The sequence below is a fragment of the Pantherophis guttatus genome, chromosome 2 (genome assembly GCF_059756535.1).
Source record: "Pantherophis guttatus breed Tessera chromosome 2, ASM5975653v1, whole genome shotgun sequence".
Lineage (NCBI taxonomy): Eukaryota > Metazoa > Chordata > Lepidosauria > Squamata > Colubridae > Pantherophis > Pantherophis guttatus.
In genome coordinates, this window is record NC_142064.1 from 146479987 (window position 1) to 146500332 (window position 20346).

At 41.3% G+C, this 20346-nt stretch overlaps 1 protein-coding gene and 1 long non-coding RNA gene across 3 annotated transcripts; one reads left to right on the plus strand and one right to left on the minus strand.

The window, feature by feature from the left end:
- Window positions 1–1215: 1215 nt before the first annotated feature.
- On the minus strand, window positions 1216–12333 carry DNAJC14 (DnaJ heat shock protein family (Hsp40) member C14). 2 transcript variants are annotated; one of them, XM_034412573.3, is made up of 7 exons: window positions 12183–12333; window positions 10458–11896; window positions 9286–9392; window positions 7265–7384; window positions 5894–6054; window positions 3553–3649; window positions 1216–2569 (listed from the first exon to the last, which is right to left on the minus strand). In XM_034412573.3, the coding sequence occupies exons 2-7, from the start codon at window positions 11613–11615 to the stop codon at window positions 2332–2334; spliced, it is 1881 nt and encodes a 626-aa protein (XP_034268464.2). In that variant the 5' UTR covers window positions 11616–11896; window positions 12183–12333; the 3' UTR covers window positions 1216–2331. The 2 variants fall into 2 exon arrangements, with proteins under 2 accessions (XP_034268464.2, XP_034268466.2); XM_034412575.3 differs by having other exon boundaries at window positions 12196–12313.
- LOC117662878 (uncharacterized) lies at window positions 4350–10002 on the plus strand. Its single transcript, XR_009621754.2, has 4 exons — window positions 4350–4584; window positions 5877–6090; window positions 7158–7395; window positions 9816–10002. It is a non-coding gene; the product is annotated as an uncharacterized LOC117662878 (long non-coding RNA).
- Window positions 12334–20346: the final 8013 nt, after the last annotated feature.

Sequence of the window (20346 nt, forward strand, 5' to 3'; positions counted from 1 at the left end):
TGGCTCTGACCAGCCAAGCTCTGACCATCCCAGCTGAGTTGCCTGCTAATCAGGCAACTCAGCTTGGATCGCCAGAGCCATGTAAAAGAAAAAAACTTTTTTCCTTTTAAATGGCTCGTAGCAAAAATCCCTCCCCTCCCCCACTCAGCTTGCTTACCTTAGCTGCTGGTCGCAACGCCTTGCTGTAACCCCTGCAATCCAATGCATCAGCAAGCAACTGAATCTCCCTGCCTGCAATCAAGCAGGCAGGGAGTTGTGGACTTCAACTCCCAGAATTCCTCAGTCAGCAAAGCAAAGCTGGCTGAGGAATTCTGGGAGTTGAAGTCTACAAGTCTTAAAGTTGCCAAGGTTGGAGACCCCTGTTCTATTGGGTAAGTCTTTTCCCCTTTGGGAGCTTTAAAAAAATAGTTAATTGGGTTTTTTTTTAGTTGTTCTTTTTTTAGACCTAGCCATTTAAAAAGTTTAGGAAGTTTTAAATTTAGCTGCTTTTATATAAAAATAAAAATAAAAATAAAATAATATCTGTGCAGCTGAGATTTAGTGTGTTTCTGTAGTGTTTCACTCTAACTACACAAACACACAAAATCTCACAAAGCTTTATGTAGAATTTTGTGTGTGTAAAGTGTGAAAGTTGTTTTTTTGGGCTTTTTGTGGCTGTGTGAGGTTCCTGCTTGTTGCAGGGGCCATTTTGGGTCTAGCACAGCTGCTTTTATATTGTGGGTGAGCCAGTTGTGTTATGTTGTGATTTGTAGGTCAAAAAAGGGCATTTTGGGTCTAGCACAGCTGCTTTTATATTGTGGGTGAGCCAGTTGTGTTGTGTTGTGTTGTGTGTGTGTAAAGTGTAAAAGTTGGTTTTTTGGGCTTTTTGTGGCTGTGTGAGGTTCCTGCTTGTTGCAGGGGCCATTTTGGGTCTAGCACAGCTGCTTTTATATTGTGGGTGAGCCAGTTGTGTTATGTTGTGATTTGTAGGTCAAAAAAGGGCAAAGAAGTGACATTGACTTGGCCACACCCACCTGACCAACAAGCCACATCCTCCCAGTCACCATACCACCAAGCCCTGCCACTAATTAAGCCACGCCCACAGAACCGGTAGCAAAAAAATTTAGATTTCACCCCTGGCTAAATTACATCTTTAAAGGTTGAATTCCTCAAATATATAATATTGTCCCATGTGCAACAGTGCATGGGCTAAGAATGAAATGGTAGGCCAGCCTCTCCAAGGCATTGATACGTATTTATAGAAAGGATAATACACATTGTATTAAATATATGTATATACATACAAATTTGAACTTTTAAAAAAGTAACCTTCTATAAAAGAGGTTGAACAATTGTAGAGCTAGCCATCCGTGCTAAAACTGTCACCTAACACACCCATGTCATAACTGACTTGACCACAGTCTTAGGCCAGTGTAGACAGACAGTATATACTTGCTAGGATCCAGGAAGAGCAAACCAAGCACCTTAGAACATCGGGAACACAACAGTCATTTTTACCTCCAGAGCCAGGAGCTCTTTAATCGCTTGGTAGTGCAAAACACCTCCTCTCAGTAGTCTTGCAATGGAGTTGGGCAACATTCGGGTCTCCGTAAAGAAGGAGAAGCTGACTTGGCATAATCCTGAGCGATAAGTAACAATAACTGGGGTGCATCTTCATTTCCCCTGGCCTTTTTACTAAAAGTATTAATCCAGATGAATTCCTTTGCCTGGCAAGCAATTAATTAACATTTTACACAAGGAAATTCCAGGCAGGGAGTAGCTCTCCTCTCACCATTTAATCTAGGGGCAGAACTCCCAGGATGGAATGAGAAGACAGTTGCTGAATAGGGTCTCCCCTTTCCTGTCCACTCTAAAAGTTATCGCAGGCAAACCTCGCCTTCCCTGGGCGCTAAGCCACCCTCTACCTTTTTATTTTTCTTCAAAGCCTTGGAATGAAACAAGAGAGATTTCCAGGCCAAGCCTTTAGTGTGGACAAGAGTAACAATCAACTAAAATAACTGGTGGAAGCTGTAGCCCCGCCCGAGAAGGAGCGCTAGACAATTATAAAAGCATATGATTGGATACTTAAAGGCTCAATATTATCCACACCTTATTTTCGTTAAGTGCTTTCAGGAAAATATCCAAAGGAGTTCTTTGGTATCACAGGATCCGTACTAACGACTGCACGGGAGAATATTTTGTTCCAACTGGAAGTTACAGGGTTATAAATGAGTTCCAGAGGAGCCTGGAGGCTTATCTCTTCTCAAGAATACTGTTTTTTCAATTTTTAAAACAGCCCTTTTGCTACCTGATGAAAAACCAGGGAGATTTCCCTCCCGTTCAGTCAGGTCCTTAGCGCTGAAAGGGGCGTCGCACTTTTTTCCGCCGTTTCTGCTTTGAATCGCCCTTCTGGAAGCCACTGTCTACTTTTGAAGAAGAGGCAGGAGGCGTTGACGCATTCCCAGGGGCTGGGGGCTGGGGGCTGCCGAAAAAGTTCCCGTTTGGCATCTGCCCGGGATTCCCTTGGAAGATACGGTTGAAGAAGTCCTGTAGTTCTGCAGCAGAAGCTGGGCTACTGTCTGAAGCAGCTCTTTTCGGGGTGGGGGAGGGGAGGAAGAACAAATGGAAAGAACAAATAAATCATCAGATCCCAAACTGGATTTCAGCAGAGATATACATTTGGCTTTATGCTAAACTACACAGTGGAAGGCAAACTTCAGAATTTGCCACTATTCATCCCTGGAAGAAAAGAAATCTATTTTCCTAGTATTATAAATACTAAATTTTATTTATTTATTTATTTAAGAAAATTTATATAGCTGCCCAACTCACTCTCAATCACATGGCTTTTCTCATCTTTACAATTCTATCACAGACAAGGCTATTCCACACTCTTACCAGCGTACTGTACTGCTTTAAGCCCCAGGAATATAAGTTATATAAACTGAGTTTCACTCTCTTATCAGCTTATTGCTTTAAGTATAAAGGTCTCTCATGCAGAAGTATAAAGAGACAAGACAGAATCTGGCCTCTGTAGTGAAAATCCTCCAGGTCTGAGTCTCTTTTAAAAAAGGAGGAAAATGAGACCCAACACAAGAAAGTTACAAGCTTTTGTTAGTTTGGAATTAACAACCAATCAGGTGTAGGGCTGCACATGTGTGTTTAACACTACTACTACTACAAGGCTAATTGTGGACTATTGATTTAAATATTCCGTCTTTATTATTTTTTAATAAACAACTCAAGGCGGCAAACGTATCTAACGCTCCTTCTTCCTCCTATTTTCTCCTTTCCCTGTGAGGTGGGTTGGGCTGAGAGAGACTGACCGGCCCCAAATCATCACCCAGCTGGCTTTCATGACTAAGGTTGGACTACAATTCATGGTGTCTCAGATTCTAGCCTGGTGCCTTAACCACTAAACATGTGCCTGTACAAATGGGAAAAAAAGATCAAACAGATCTCTCCACAAACTGAGGCAGCCTACATGAGATATATACCAAAAATCCCTAGATTTCAGTTCTCAATTAGAACCAAGCATTTATTATGAAGAAACCAACATAATTCCACACTAACCTCTGGCGTCCTCCAGAGCCTCTTGATCCAAAAGAGATGTGATAGGGAACTCGATGCGTATCTGGAGAGATTCCCACTCGTTGGCAACCAGCCCATTCTGCATATCAGAAGAAGAAGAAAAAAAATCACCTATCAGTTCCTGACCCAGATCTGCCTCACAAAACAGACAGGAATGTCCATAAAAATCTCATTTTTCTTCCTAGACAGCATTTCTCAGCCTTTGCAGTAGGATGATTTATCATTCACATGGCACTTTTAAGGGCTAATATTTTAGTTTTGATATTAAAAATAGGATTCCCTTCTCAGAAGAAAACATGATGCGATCTCTTGTGTTTTCATAGCATAGGTTTTTCTGGGTGTTTAAGTGGGGAAAAGAACAGCGTTCTGGCTCAGATCAGGATTCCATCTAGTTCACCCTTCTGTTTTCCAAAGGGGCCAATCGGTTAACAGTGAGAAGTTCACAGGTAGGACATTGGCCATTGACAGTCTTATCTTCCATCCATTTGCCTGATCCTCTGAAAGAGACTACCGGTTCTGTGGGCATGGCCTGGTGGGTGTGGTGTGGCTTGGTGGACATGGCAGGGGAAGGATACTGTAAAATCTCCATTCCCACCCCACTCCAGGGGAAGGATACTGTAAACTCTCCATTCCATACCCAATCCAGGGGAAGGTTACTGCAAAATCCCCATTTCCGATCAGCTGGGACTCGGGAGGCAGAGAATACATGGGGTGGGGCCAGTCAGAATTTTTACTACTGGTTCTCCAACCTATTCAAAATTTCCACTACTGGTTCTCCAGAACTGGTTAGAACCTGCTGAAACCCACCTCTGATGTGCAGGGGTGGGATTCTACCGGTTCCGGCGAACCGGTAGCTCCGACGATCAGCTGGGAGCGAACCGGTTTGCTCCGACAATCAGGTGGGAATGCCTGCCCACCCCTGCACTTTATTGATCTATATCTTCTCAGTTGATTCGTGCAGCAGAGCAGATTGCTGTGCCTCAGCTGTGTTACTCCCCAGCAATAACGCGGAAGGTAAGTTTTCATAAAACTGCACACATGCGCAGCTTTACAAAGCGCGTGATCACCGAACTGGTTGTTAAACCGACAGGATCCCACCACTCCCTATGTGGGTTCTATCTAAATAAACACTTCTATCTTGGTTATTTCTCAAAAGAGTTCAATTGCATACGTTCTTACTGTTAGCAGGATCAAAATATTTTTTGGGTGGGCTGGGAAACAGAAAACAGCTGTAGAATTAAGCTCTTGGGAAATAAAAGCTAGAGTCCTCAGTGTCTCCACTTCACCTCACTTCTCCTGCCAGCCGCTCACACTCTTTAGTGCAACTCCTCTCTCCCTGCAATCTTCTCTCATCTCCCAGGTAACCACAGCCCTCCCCTTTCCTTCTCCTCTCAATGATACTCTCCTACTAAGGTTCACTTCACTTCTCTGAAAGCTTCCATGTTGGTGGCCATTACTACATCTTTGGAAGCCAAGCTCACTGATTAAAACTCACAATGAGTTGAAATATAGCACAATGTACCTTTGAGTGTAATTGCACCATTGATTTGTATGAAGGCACAAAGATACTACTTAATTTCCCGATGCCCACAGCATCACATTTGCCTTTTTCATAGCAGCTACATATAGGTTTCATATTTTTATCAAGCTATGCCATTATAACCCAATTTTCCTTTACTGATCAGTAATTCCTCCCCCTCAACTCCCACCTGCCTGAAAGTTTTCACACCAAGGTATTTGTTTTTTATTGGGTCAAGATGTCCTTCATCAAGCTAATCTCTCTCTCACATGCTTTCTCTCCCCTTCCCAAAGAAGCCTCTCTTTAAGGCTTCATTGTGTCCTGTTTAAAACTGAGCAGAAAGCAACATTCTTTAAACCACTTTATGCATGTGATCTGAACTTTATATTATTTATATTATATTTAAGCAAAACATCTGAAACAAAAGTTAAATACATTTTTTGTATAAGCAGACTTTTCTGTTAGGCTAGGTTCCCTAACAGACACCATTCTCCTCTCTCATTGCTCTGTAGTCCTTTATTGGATCACCACAGTGCCACTGCCACTGTGGTTACTGTAAAAAACACAAATATATATATATGCATGCTATTCAGAGTCTGCACAAATGTGGAGTTACCCTAATTTACCATGCTCTGTGAGTATATGTATTCACACACATACACACATAGACAAAATAAGAACAAGAACCTAATTGGGTTCTTGTTCTTATTTTAAGATAAGAATAAAATTTTAAGATAAATTAAGATAAGAACCTAATCAACTTTGTGTTTCCACTTTCCATGGTCAGAGTGTTAATTCAATTACCTGTGATGTCATAAACCTTCCCATCCATCATGGCAAAGTATGTGATCTTCAATCCCAGCATGCTGGATTCCGCCCAGAAGTCACCTTCCTCAGCTGCATGAAATTTACTACATTCTGCACAGTATCGGCCATCCGATGGGTCACGATCCATCTCAAACCTCCTGCAGCAAAGAATTTCAGAGTTTAGAAAGCACCAAGTATGTTCATTATATTACAGCATCCCGTGGTTTCCAGTGTGTGTCTGTGTGCGTGCGTGCGTGCATGCACACATGCATGTGCATTTAATTTCAGGAGAATGCAAATAACAGAATAATAGAGTTGCAAGGGATCTTGGAGGTCTTCTAGTCCAGCGCCCTGCTCACACAGGAGACCCTGTACCATTTCAGACAAATGGTTGTTCAAATAACATCTAGGCATGGTTCGTAAAGAAAACATTCTATGCTCAATTTATAAACACTGAAGCTTTTCTAAACCAAATATTTTAGAAATGGATAAAGGACCAGTAGGAAATGAAAATATGGGAATTGAATCCTATGGCCAACAAAATTAGTAAGTAATTGAGGCATAATTGAACACTTGTAGCATTTGGGTACTGATAATCAAGCATTTTCCAGATTTGAATTTACAGTATATACCCTGTTTCCCCCAAAATAAAACATCCCCTGATAATAATCCCAATCGGGCTTTTGAGCGCATGGCAATAAGGCCAAGCGCTTATTTCAGGGTTCAAAAAAATATAAGACAGGGTCTTATTTTCGGGGAAACACAGTATTTGTCTAGCTATCAAATCTATATACTATCATAAATACATTATAGACTTTTGCCCATTAACTTATCCAGTAAGTGTCTGTATTTTTTTAAAGTAAGCAAAGGAAAATTTAAGGTCTTGGGATATTAGATTCTTTGCTTGCGGAGGAATCTTTCATGTGAAGCAGGCATTCTGGTGTTCTCCAAAACCTTTAATCACTTGACTGTGGGGATATTGCAACAGTTATAAGTGTGAGAACCGGTTGCAAGTCACTTTTTTCAGTGCAATTGTAATGTTGAACTGTCACTCAATAAATGGTTGTAAGTTAAGGACTATGTATCTCTCAGTCTTTCAGAGTCTTTGTCACCTCAACTAAAAGCTAAACTATTGATTTAGGCCAGCTCAAGAAAAAATATTCTACACTACTATCCAGAGACCATCAAGGGAATAGAAATGTTGGTGTTGTCACTACCCTCAGAAGGAATCAGGTTTGATTGTAGTTTCTCCCACACACAGATTAGAGAAATGAATGGAGACTCTGCAAAGTCATGATCCTGCTGCTTGTGTAGTCTGGCTGACATCCTGTTGCACCAGTGAAGAGATAATGACAGCTGGCCACTTACTTGTGCTTCCCTTGGCACTTGTTACACTTCATTGTGTTCATGACTTCCTTCAGATCATCCTGAAGCTTGGAAAGGAAATCATTCATGGACTTCGTCAGCTCTGTCTCTGCCATGCGCTTTCTGAAAAAAAAGTAAGTGAATTTAAAAGGGAGCATCAGTTACACAAAACTTGACTATGGTTGTAGCAGTGTGCACATGTACTAGAAATCGAAACCATTTCAACATACAGGGAGCCCCCAGGTTACACAAGCCCTGATTTACATTAGCCTGACCTCAAGCAAGGAGTCCCAAAACGACAGGATTTTTTTGTGCAGGCAAGCACTACACATTTGGATGCATACAAAAAGGGACTTATGCAAGAATTCCTGAACAGAACCCCTGTATGACCTAGAGATGGCCAAGAGTAATTTCCAAATAGCACTTGGCTGACCTTGCTGTAATTATTCTTTGGTCTGGAGACCACCAGGGAGCACCAGGAATATAAGCTAAATTGGAAAACTGGGGGAAAAAAACATTCATAGCAATGGAACACCACTTCTGTACTTGGACCATGAAAACTACACGGCGTCTCTATGCTCACAAGTAATACAGCTTAACTTGAAAAGAGACTTCAGCTTATGATTAGCTTCAAGCTGTTGGGGACAAAGGTCCTCTGGTTAGGGTTGACTAGAATAATTTTGCTGTTATAGAAATGGCTTGAAAGGTTGAGAAGTGCAGAACAAAAGTTTTAAGTATTTTTTTTTCCTGTATTCTATTGCACTAAAGAAAATGGGAAGTCATGACTTTTTTCTTGGCCTTGGCACTTCTCTTTTTCTCCTTCTTAGCTTTCTGTTTCAGGTTGTATTTTTATAATAAACTTTAATAAAAAATATTTAAAAAATCACCTCCCAAGGAAAGTATTTAGGAAAAAGAAAAAGTCAGGTTCATAACCAAAGTAATTTAGTAGTTCTGAGAGTCAGGGCAGAATATTATCTAGTACCTGATCTCTAAATTTATGTGCTCTCTTATCACCTGGGTTTTCTTTCCTACAAGCACTTTAGCCTAAGAAGATAACACCGACACCGATAACACCCAGGGGGAGGGCCTTCTCTGTGGGAGCCCCTGCCCTTTGGAACGAGCTGCCCCCAGAAATTCGTAAAATCTCTGATCTCCGTGTATTTCGCTGTGCCCTCAAAACCTTGTTGTTCCGCCAGGCTGGGCTATCAAGGTAAAGATTTTAATTGGGTTTTAAAAATGGGATTTTAAATTTGGGGTTTTAAATTGAGCCTATCATTTAATAATTTTAATTTATTTTAAATTCTGTCTGTCTTTGTGCTTTTAATCAGGCTGAACACCGTCCTGAGTCCTCCGGGAGAAGGGCGGTATAGAAATAAAATTAATAAATAAATAAATAATAAATAATTTGGATCCTATGATTTCTAGTGCCTTATCATTTCTGTAATATTTTTCTTCCATGGTTCAGATACTTATTGTACATACAAGCAAGGGAATGATCAGATTTTTCTGGGGGGTGAGATATGGGAAGAGCCATTACCAAAATCTTGTTTTTACATCAAATTGAAATGAGTAGAAGTGAAACAAGGACCAGCGAACAGGACAAACTCCTCTTGTCCAATCCTCATGTCGCCTAGTCAATTTTATTGTTGTTGTTCTTGAATGAATAATAAACGGAACAGATCCGAAGGACTCAATCTAAATTAACTTTCACAGGAAGACTTGCCTGGGTGATATGTACCAGATGCTTGTGGGAAATATATTATTTTCAGGTATTATAACTAGCGTTTCCATTGCAGACAAAAAAACCTCAGGGAAGTAATGAAAAACATCCAGTAGTTTCAATAAGTGTTGCTACCTGACAATGTTGATGCTCACATTTTCAAATGTATTCTCTGTCCCCTTAAATAGAGTAATCTCTTTGAAAACTGGCCTCTCCACATTGTCCCGGTCTGCAGATCAAACTTCATAGCTATGTGGTTTTGACTAGGAGTAAAGAAAGCTCAAATAGGTTTTGGCTGACTCACATTTCATATTCCTTCCTCTTCTCTGGATTGCTGACAATATCCCAGGCTGCCCGCAGTACCTTGAATGCCTCCTCTGCCTGAGGGTGCTCATTCTTGTCTGGGTGAACCTGTGTGACACCCAATCCCAAAGCCCCAAAGAAGTTAGACACGCCCTTCTTTTAAAAACATTTGAGACAAATATATGCTGCCTATATATTGCCAATAATCCTAACAGTCATCCTGCAAAGTAAAGCCGGCACTCTCACTCCCATGTGACATACAGACCACAACGCCAAAACAAAGCAAGCAGGCTTCATTTACTGATCATTCCTTGTACAGGCAACATTTCTGTTCAGAAGTTCAAGTAGAAAGGTTCTCTGTCAATCTGTTGCAACAACCAGCAACAAAAAATGACAGGTTTTTTTGGGGTGGGGTCAAAAGCAGTTTTTCAACTAGGGGATGGGAGAGATTAGCAAATTCCAGAAGCAGAGTCTGCAATCCTCCTTGGTGTAATATAGCAGCTCATTTATCCTTCTCTTTCCTCATGCCAGGAAAGATGGAGAAAAGCAAAAATGGGATTTTCATTCAATACACCTTGAAGATTCAGGCTGGAATTTTACAGGCCGAGAAATGAACTGCAATCCTTAGCATCTCCAGACAAGAAGATAAGATAAGTTGAACCAAGTTTCCACACATCCTGCTCCCTTGATAGCCAAGAAGGTAAACAAGGAGAAAAACTATTTGTGTCAGTTATCTTGATCTATAGATATAGATTGCTGCTATAGATGATTGTATTTGTCAATTCCTTTACATTGAAATTAACAAAGGTTTGTCCCCTCAAGTAATACAATAATTGTAGTGTCACTATGCTAATAAGTGATAAGTGAAGATTAATCAATTGTACTATGAAAGACTGCATGATATTCCAGACATCTTCCCCCAACCCTGAAAACGTTGGACCATGTCAACCAGACAAGAAAGGAGCTGTCTCCTACTACTATCTTTAACAATCCCCACCAATATTCTCAATCCTTGGAGAAGGAAGAGCTGAATTCTTGTCACAATTATTTGCTATGGTAATACAAGGAGAGGGGGGAAAGGAATGCCACCTCATTTAAACAGAGGCTTTCTCATCAAAAACACACATGCTTCCAATCACCAGTCAACCTTTTTGGTTCGAAAGACATGCTCACCAGTACTGCCAAGTGCCGATAGGCTCTCTTCAATTCGACATCGGAAGCTGTTGCGTCTAAGCCCAACACCTGAAAAGGATTGAGTTCTTCTTCAGGGGTATGTGCCATGGCCAGCAAACGTGCCACCTCTTCACCAGGCTGGAAGGGTCCTGATCCACCAGGAGAGTCATTCTGAGCAGTATTCCCTGATTGGGTGGTCCTTAATCCTTTGGGCATCCAAAGGACAGCATGCCACTTAAGCAGCAGACTTGCCATCCATTTGCAAATCCTGCATTCTCTGAAGAGGACCCCAATTTGAGGGAAATCAATAGTTGAAAGAAGCCAGGCTCCATAGCTAGTATGAGTCATTCTACTCAGAATATTGAGTAGGACTGACTTGGAAACCTTCCAGCAGAGTCGTATACTACCCAGGAGAAGCATAAGCACCAGGAAGAGAATAGCACAGAGCATCTTAAGCAGGCGGTAAGTTAGCGACAGCCATGAGGCTAACTGTCGGGTCAATTTTCGACACCCTATCCTTCCACGCTGGATCCAAGCCTGCATGTCAGTTTGAATGGTGTTTAAGTCATGAAGGCTGAAAAAGCAGCAAGAATACAGCATCTTCCCACCAGCTTCCACCCCTTCACCACACCGGAGGGTGACCTGTACAATTACACTGATGAACAGTCTGAAGCAAGAAACGCAGAACGAGGCCAAACCTTCCAGATGCTTCAGCAACTCAGCTTGGACATGATGATGCCCACCATCGCTCCTCTTCCTAGTCTGTCTGTGTTTCCCCCCAGAGGGTACAAAGTGACCATCTCCTTTGTCTTTAGGAGTAGAGCGTTGTCTTTGTTGCCGGGCAACTTTTCTTCCGCTAGGAGCCCGAGTGCAATCAGGGATTTCTTCCTTGGTTTTTGTAGCCAGGCCATCTTCAACATCTACTTCTTGGCCTAACAGCAGCGTAGACGGGTCCTTCTCTTTGAATCCTGAATGCCAGTGCTGACAACTGAAGCCGCATAAGTCATTCCCTTCCTCTGAATAAGCTGCGGAGAGATCAGACATCTCTCTCGGACAGTTACAGGAGCCAGTTTCATTACTGGGAGTTTTATAGTCAGTAAAGTGCAAGCTGCCATTATCGCGATCGCAACTGCCATTCCAAAGCATTTTTGTCTCCATCGCACCTTTTCTCCCGACTTAAAAACCTCAACCTTCCGAAGACTCAAGAGCTCTTCTTAGCCAGGAGATGCTCTGCAACAGCAATACTTTTTTGAAGTGGACATTTTGCTTCCTGCATCCTGCATCACAAAGGCTGCAAGGGCTCAGAACAGTCTTGCCCAAATCAGGAAACTCTTCAGAATGAGCTTCAGTCCCAGGCCTGAGGTGTTCCATGGTGGTTTTGTGTTCCGGAATTGCTGTGGCTTCGATGAAGGTTAAGTTATAGCCATCTGGTAGCCATCCTGCAAAGACAACCCGAGAGAGAAGGAAACAGATGGTACCTCAAAATACAACAGACCGCTTGCCCCTGGCTGGAAGGTTGTTTCATTCGCAACTCGTCACGTCAATATTAGCTGATCACGGAAAACAGAAGCCCGAGAGCCCCTTTCAGGGCTGAAAGCGGGGAAAGGAAACAAGTGGAAAGCTGCTCCATACTGGGGTGGCGGGGGAGAAGCGGGAGGGTGGACGGGGATCTCCCAACCGGGGCCGCAAGAGCCACCACAGAAAGTAGGCGAGAGGGGACGTTACCTGGTCCTGTTACCTAGCAACGAGAAGGGGGGGTCCTGCCGCCGCCGCCACTCCTCTTCCTCCATCTGACTTGCCCCCTCACTCCCTCTCGGGCAAGCCCCCGCTTCCGCCTTCCGCCCGCCTGGCGAAACACCGCCCCTCCCCGCTTTCCACTTCCGGGTCAAAGGGGAGCCTTTTAAGTTACGCGATTGGCGCGTCACGGCCGGTCGGGTCTGCTCCGAGCCCGCTTTTTATTCTTGACTTTTCTCAGCGTCTCTCCTCCTCCCCCCCCCTCCACTACCACGCGACCTCCAGTTTTCTCGCGCGCGGTTTTCCCTCTCGCGTGCCCCGAGGGCCAAGCGCTAGTTCCCGCCGGCAGGTTATGGGCTCTTTTCCTCCAGGAGATCTCCTAGCCCTCGGCGGAGCTGGCTAGCGTTTGCCTTTTATCCTCCTCGATCAGTGCATGGAGTAGGATAATGGGAGCTGTAGTCCTGGAGGGAATCGGACGGGAATAGAATGGAATAGAATAGGAATAGGAATAGGAATTAGATTAGATGAATAGAATAGGAATAGGAATAGAATAGAATAGAATAGAATAGAATAGAATAGAATAGAATAGAATAGAATAGAATAGAATAGCTTTATTGGCCAAGTGTGATTGGACACACAAGGAATTTGTCTCCGGTGCATAAGCTCTCAATGTACATAAAAGAAAAGATACATTTGTCAAGAATCATAAGGTACAATACTTAATGATAGTCATAGGGAAACAGTCAATATAAATCTTAAGGATACCAGCAACAAGGTTACAGTCATACAGTCATAAGTGGGAGGAGAAGGGTGATAGGAACGATGAGAAGATTAATAGTAAATCAGACTTAATAACTAGTTTGACAGTGTTGAGGGAATTATTTGTTTAGCAGAGTGATGGCGTTTGGGGAAAAAAAACTGTTCTTGTGTCTAGTTGTTCTGGTGTGCAGTGCTCTAGAGCATCGTTTTGAGGGTAGGAGTTGAAACAGTTTATGTCCAGGATGTGAGGGGTCTAAATATTTTCACAGCCCTCTTTTTGACTCTTGCAGTATACAGGTCCTCAATAGAAGGCAGGTTGGTAGCAATTGTTTTTTCTGCAGAAGAGGCTGCCATGGGAATAAGTCTTGTCGGAAAGACTACGTGCGTCACTTTGATACTGCACCGAGGGGGTTGAGCAGTGGGGTAACACGCTCGTCCCTTCGAATCGAGCTCCACTCAGGCGATTTCGTGATCCCAATAAAGGAGAATATTTCTAGTGCAGGGTTGAATTGTGGGGTCCTTGGTGCTCTGTGACCTTGCTTGTTTTCTTGCAGGCGTTTCATTACCCAACTAAGTAACGTCATCAGTGCTTCGTGATCGCCTTCATAGGGCTTGCTTGGCAGCCATACAGAATTGGTTTGCTATTTATTACCTTCCGGGAAATTTGGGGAGGCTTCACTTTCCGATCTGACTTGTGGCACCAGAACAAAGAGTATGTGTTTTCCGCTGCCAGAGGGTCAGAGATGCGGACATAAAACCTTTGGGTGATAGCTAATGCATTACTGTACTCATCTTGGAAAAGAGTTCTTAGGTTAAGATTTCAATGTTTGTAAGACCATAGCAGAAATAGATACCATTACAAATGGCTTCATGTGGAAAGGATATCCTGATTGTGGAAAATGGAAATTCCACTTTGGTAAATGAAAGTGAAGTATCTTATAATTAAACCTTCCAGTATCTAAGATAATCATCATCATTACTTAGAAAATCATTTTGTGCCTGTAAAGAATCACAAAACTCAAAAGTTTTGAAACGCAAAAGGTTTCCAAGTTAAGGATATTCATAGATGAGAACTGGAAATTAAGGATGCAGCAATCTTAAATCCTCATAACATAGCACTTTAATGTAATCTTTGAACTATAGGTTGAATTTATACAGTATCTAGTTAAAATGAGCAATCCCAACTCCATTTTCTGCTGCCCCCCCCCCCCGCCCCCAATCTGATGAAAATCATCTGAACTTCAACTGCAAACAGATTATCCCTATTCTGTAGTGGTGAAAAGGAGGTAAGACTGACTGGAAAGCATTCCCACAGAAATATATGTTTTAGCATAGTTTTTATTTAACAGCTATATGAAATTTGGTGAGATAATCAATACAACATTAAGTATTAAGGAAGAGCAGAGGGCAAATACGAATAGTTCCAATGCTAATATGGTAAGAAACAAAATAAAAATTTGATGTCAGAGTAGTCATGTTGAGAGTGAACACTGACATTTTGGGAAACTAAACAGAAATGGGCTGGGGTGAATCACTTTACATTTTTAAAGGAACAGCAGATCTTTAGGACAAGAAAATTATTGGAAAAATGAAATAGCCATTATTAACCAAAGTGAGTCAAATTCTGTGCTTTGATGTCATAGAATTATCTTAATTTGAATCTAAAGCAAACCAATCAGTAATATGGTGATCCAAGTCTATTTATTTTTTAATCTGTATATATAAAAGCGAAAACCACTCACGCCGTAATCACGAAATCCCCAGAACCGTAAAGCCTATAAACTTGAAATTTGCCACATATGTTCCTCTTGGCTTCTTACTAAGCCAAGCCTTAGTGCTGACTAAGAAAAGTTTTTTTGAAATGACCATCAGAGCATTAGTATTTCCTATATTATGATTAACATGCTCTGATGCTAAGGAATTCTACTCCCCATTCCCACCTGAAATCTGTTCCACGCTTTGATGCTAAGGAGTTCTACTCCGCCCTCCCCACCTGAAAAGAAATCTGTTCCAAATGCAAAACACAAGCAGAGGAGTTTCACTTTCAGTTTTACTTTCACAGCAGCAACCAGGGGATTGGATAGGGGAGGCTTCTGTGGGGCAAGCCTGAGGGAGAGAAGGGGAGAGGATAGGAGACATTTCTGTGGGGCAAGGCTGAGGGAGAGAAGGGGAGAGGAGAGGCCGATCATAACTACTCATTAATTTTCAAGCTGTAAATGTCGATTTATCAAGCCCGATCACATAGTTTCATAGTGAAGCACGGGTATCCAGCTAGTCAATTTATACAGCCACACATTTTACAAACAACTGGATAGCTTTCAATAAAATAAAACCATAAAAATGAAAACAGCTGGGAATTATACAAATCATCATTCACGTAGTCAGGAGATAGACTCCGTCCCATACCTGGGGCCCCAAGCTCGGGCACAAAACCAAGTTTTCAAGACCTTGCAAAAGGTTAGCAGGACTGGGGCTAACCTGATCTCAGAGATATGATATTCCAAAAGGTAGGCACCACAACAGAAAAGACTTTCCTGCTGGACCCTGCCAGCTGACAACCAATTCTCCTCCTGCCAGATGGATACAACAGTTGTCCTAATTTAGGACAGCTAGAAACAACCAATAAGAGATGGTTCCTTAAATAATTGGTCCCAAGCTATGAAAGACTTTAAAGGTGGCTACCAGCATCTTGAATTGTACCTGGAAACACAGTGGAAGCCAATGCAGCTTGTGGAGCAGTGGTATCATGTGCTGAATAATCGGCACCATTAATATCCCACACCACTGCATTCTACATGTGTAGAATTCATTACAGTAATCCAGGCTTGAACTCAGAAGGCATGACTGACTGAGAGCAAGCCTCCCTAATCCAGGAGTGGGGGCAACTGAATGTTTTCTATTTTATTCGTGCTCTAACCATAACTGCAGAGGAAGCAGAAGTCAAAAAAGCTCTTTGCAACTTGTCACACCTTGCCAACGCAACACCACAAAAGATGTTATGTTGATTATGGAAAAGTAGTGTGTTTAAAGTGAAACTAAAATAATATATGGAAGAATGGGTAAGTTTGGCTTTGCTGCACAAATGAAGCTAGACTATTTAACAGAGTTCTGATAAGGAAATTTAGATAGCAAATAGTATCTTTCAAAACAGCCTAAAAGATGGGCAGATTTACAAATGGACATCACTGGCTGGATACCAAAGAAATAGAATTGAATATACCCAAAGGTGCTTTTTCAAGAGGCAACTGGATTGTCTGGTTTTCTTTGAAGCTTCTTGGATGAGAAGCGAAACCTCTTCAAAGAAAACCCAGAAAGTCCAGTTGCCTCTTGAAAAAAGTACCTTTGGGACAACCATGACCTAGATGACTGAGAATCTCCATACACAAAATTGATTATAACAGCAAGAAAAGAAGGAAGACCTTTATTCAATCAGCAAAAGCAGATGCTGAGTTTCACTCAGATCAAGGAAACCATCTCAAATTTACAACTTGAAAGGAATACAACCCCCTTCCCCAAATTATCAGATAGATACGACCTGAGTGATATTCAGTTATACAGTGAAGATAAAGAAGAACTTTGGACTGAAATTCATGACATTTTGCTTCAAAGGAAGGAGGAAATATGAAACACATATTAAGCATCAATTTTATTAGATTTTTATCCCTTTATTATTTATAAATAACTCAAGGCTGCAAACATACCTAATGTTCTTTCCTCCTCATATTTTCACCACAACAATAACTTTGTGAGGTTTGGGCTGAGAGTAATTGATCCAAGGTCTAGACACATACATCAATGTACCTATTGTATAATTCCTAAATCCAGTACATTCAGAATAGCTTAACTAGTTTTTTTTCAAACTTCTATAGCATTTTTCCTATTGTTAGTTGTCATTAAATCACCTTTAATTGATTAATCTTTTGCAGGACTCCAGTTGAGAGACACAATGATAACTGAAGTCTTCTTGAATCATTACTCAGTGGCTGCCTGAGGCTTTGATCTAGTAGATGCCTCACAGGGCAGGTTCTTTTCCTATTAAAAGTTGTCTCCTGACTAAGGCATACAAGCATAATTCTCATGGAATATTCAAGCAGCTGGGGACATCCTTTGGATACTTGCCCAGAGGTTTGCTATCAATTGAAAAGATTTAGGGGCTTCTAATTTGGGTTGGTTTTGAATTAACCCAAGTCTTAAAAAGAGAAAGCAGCTATCGTGAATGACAAACGTTTGCTTAGAAGAAAACATTACATTCCAAGCTGCAAATGCTAAAATAAAGATCTTCAGGCCAATTTCCAGTTTTCACCAGCAGAGGACAATTCATGCCTTTTAATTCCCCTTCAGTTCATACCCAAGAGAGACAACAGTTGGTAGAGGGGCATTATTGCAAAGAAAATTAGCGTGGGCATGTTCTGGCTTGGTATGGTGGCATCTGGAGAACGAGTTGTTTTTCAGGGCCAGTGGTATGTCCTGTAATTTGAGGAAGTGTAAACTCCCTGGGAATGTATAGTCAGAGATTTGGGAGTCTACCAAAGCAAATGAGAAATACGGCTGCTTGTGAGGAGTGAGGCATAACATTTTGGACACACATTTTGCCTCCGGCTACTCTACCTGGAAGTTCCTGAGGGAACTTCATTCAATTCTGCCAGACAGGTTTCCTCAATCCCTCATTTTGGATGTAGCTGAATCATGGATACAGCTGGATTAATCATTACACTGAATATACAATACTCTTCAATATGCACATTATGCACATTATTTAAAGGGTAAGCAGTGAATATACAATTCAGTGCTTACCCTTTAAATAATGTGCATATTGAAGAGTATATCAAGCAGTTGTTTTAAAATTTTCCACAACTTGGAAAAACCAGGATTTTCTAGCTGACCAATAATTCTGCAAATGGATAGCATCAATTTTAGGACAGATTTTCTCAGTTTGGGACATTGCAGATTGTAGACTATAATCCCTATCCCTTCTCAGTCAATATAATTGTTCAGGATGGGAATGAGAGAAATTATAATTCAACATTTTTGAAGGCCATCAGATTGGGGGGGAAATGCTTTACTGAACCAGAAATTAAAAATTACACAAATTACACAAAACATCTTTTTTTCCTTTCAGTTTTCTACTATGCTGACAAATAAAGGCAAATATACATGTCCCAGGATAATGTTACAGTATCCAATCTGGGTCGCTCACTGAGACCAGAAGTTTCATCTTCTGAGCTTTCAGACTCAAGCTGGAGCCCATCCTCAGGGAACATCTCTGTCATTCTGGTGAGAAAGAGAAGTTCCCTGAGGATGGGCTCCAGCATGAGTCCGAAAGCTCGGAAGACGAAACCTCTGGTCCCAGTGATCGTCTCAGATTGGTTCCTACTGAACTGACTGCTCTTGACTTCTGTTAATGTAGTATTCTCTTTAGACTAGATATATTCAGAGAAAATGTTTCCCACAACACCTCAGATTAGTTACTTTTATATCACTTATGGTTGCACTTTGTTCACATATGTGCTGCAATAAACATTGATAAAAAGACCTTTCTTATCATCACAACAGTTGTTGAACTGTTCAGCCTTATACATGCTCAGAGGTAAAGCTATCCGAGTTCAGTTGGCACATAAATTTCAATCATTGAGATATTTTTACAATTTAGATATAATTAAAAAATCCAAAGCTGGCCCTTGAGCCTAAAGCAGGTCTCCAAATGCAGCACCACCAACTCTTCATAGTTAATCTTCAATTTACTCCATTGGATGCTCATGGAGCAGGACTAGTCACAGGGACATAGTATACAAGGATGGGGAAAATCTCCCAAGTACTCAGAGGATAGGATAGAGATTTACTATACTGTAGAGCTCACACAGCCATAGTTTAGCCATAAAGACGTTACACTATATCTGTCTCTGTCTGGGCTTCTAGTCTATGGCTAAAAGACCCATAATCATAATACATTCAGATAAGACAAACAAACTGATCAATGCTACCACCTTCTTGGCTAGCTTAGATAGTGTCCACCTCTAAGCTGGAGGCATGCTGGCCAACTCTGGATGAAGACATGGAGCAAATTTAATAGAATCTAGACAAAATCCAACTCTTAACACATCTCCTTAGAATTGTTGTTGTTGTAGAACATTAGATGTGTTTCAGTGTATTGTATATTCAGAACATTTGCTGTGTTGCTGTACAGCCTCCACAAATTTGATAAAGAGAATGTGATAATCTTTAAAAAGGCCCAAAACATCAACATGTTATAGCAGCTTGTTGGCAATTTTTACAAACTGCTCTTTGAATGTCACAAAATCATCCCAGAAGACACACCCAAGGTCCCAACATAAGATTAAGTGGAGATACTGTAAATAATGACATTCACAAGTTTCATTTTAGGGACTGGCCTGTGACCCAATGGAGGGTTCTAAATTAATTATTATTTATTGAATTTGAAATTGTTTATTTGAAGTCAAAATCTGACCTGTTCAAAGGTGAAAAAGCTGTTTAGAGAGACTTTAGAGCAGGGGTCTCCAATCTTGGCAACTTTAAGACTTGTGGACTTCAACTCCCAGAATTCCTCAAAGCTGGCTGAGGAATTCTGGGAGTTGAAGTCCACAAATCTTAAAGTTGCCAAGATTGGAGACCCCTGCTTTAGAGGATCTTCTAGTAAGAGACAAAATATCAGAAGAAAGTCCTGTATTTAATCAATGAAATTAAAATTGGGAGGGCAGAAGACATCAGGCTAAGCCACTTACTATTTTTGTTCCTGTTGCATTCAAAACAAATCGTTAGAAGACAATGGAACACCTGGGAGGGGATGGAGAAGAGATCTCTGAACTTGCCATACCATTTCAATACCAGTCTGAGGAAATGCTTGCCCCTACTCACAAAAGGAGAGGACACAAACAACAACGACTTAAGTTTCTGAATGAGCAAGAAGGTAATTAAATTTATCCACTTATGGATCCATATCAGACAAATGGAAGCCAAAGCCTATCTTACAAGAGTAGACCAACAACACTCTCCCCCCCCCCTTTTCCATCTTCACACATGTCTCTAGCCGTGCAGATTGGTCAAATACTTAATAGTCCTGAAAGCTATAAATCACCTCTTAAGTATCTGCGTGACTGAATGGTGGTGTCAGTTTTCACACTGTATGCTTTTTCATTATTCTCAAGAAGTACACAGACTGGGACACCACCCTGGATTCTAAATAATGCATTACTACATCATCAATTATTACAGGTTTCAAGTGGAAACCCTGAGATCCTTCATAAAATGCATTCAGAAAGAGGAAACTCTGATCTTGTTGGACTTACAAAACTATCTTCATGTCCTATTTGCTATAACACACAGGAAATTCTTAAGATTCAAACACCATGGTGCCCACTACTAGGACAAGGCCTTTTCA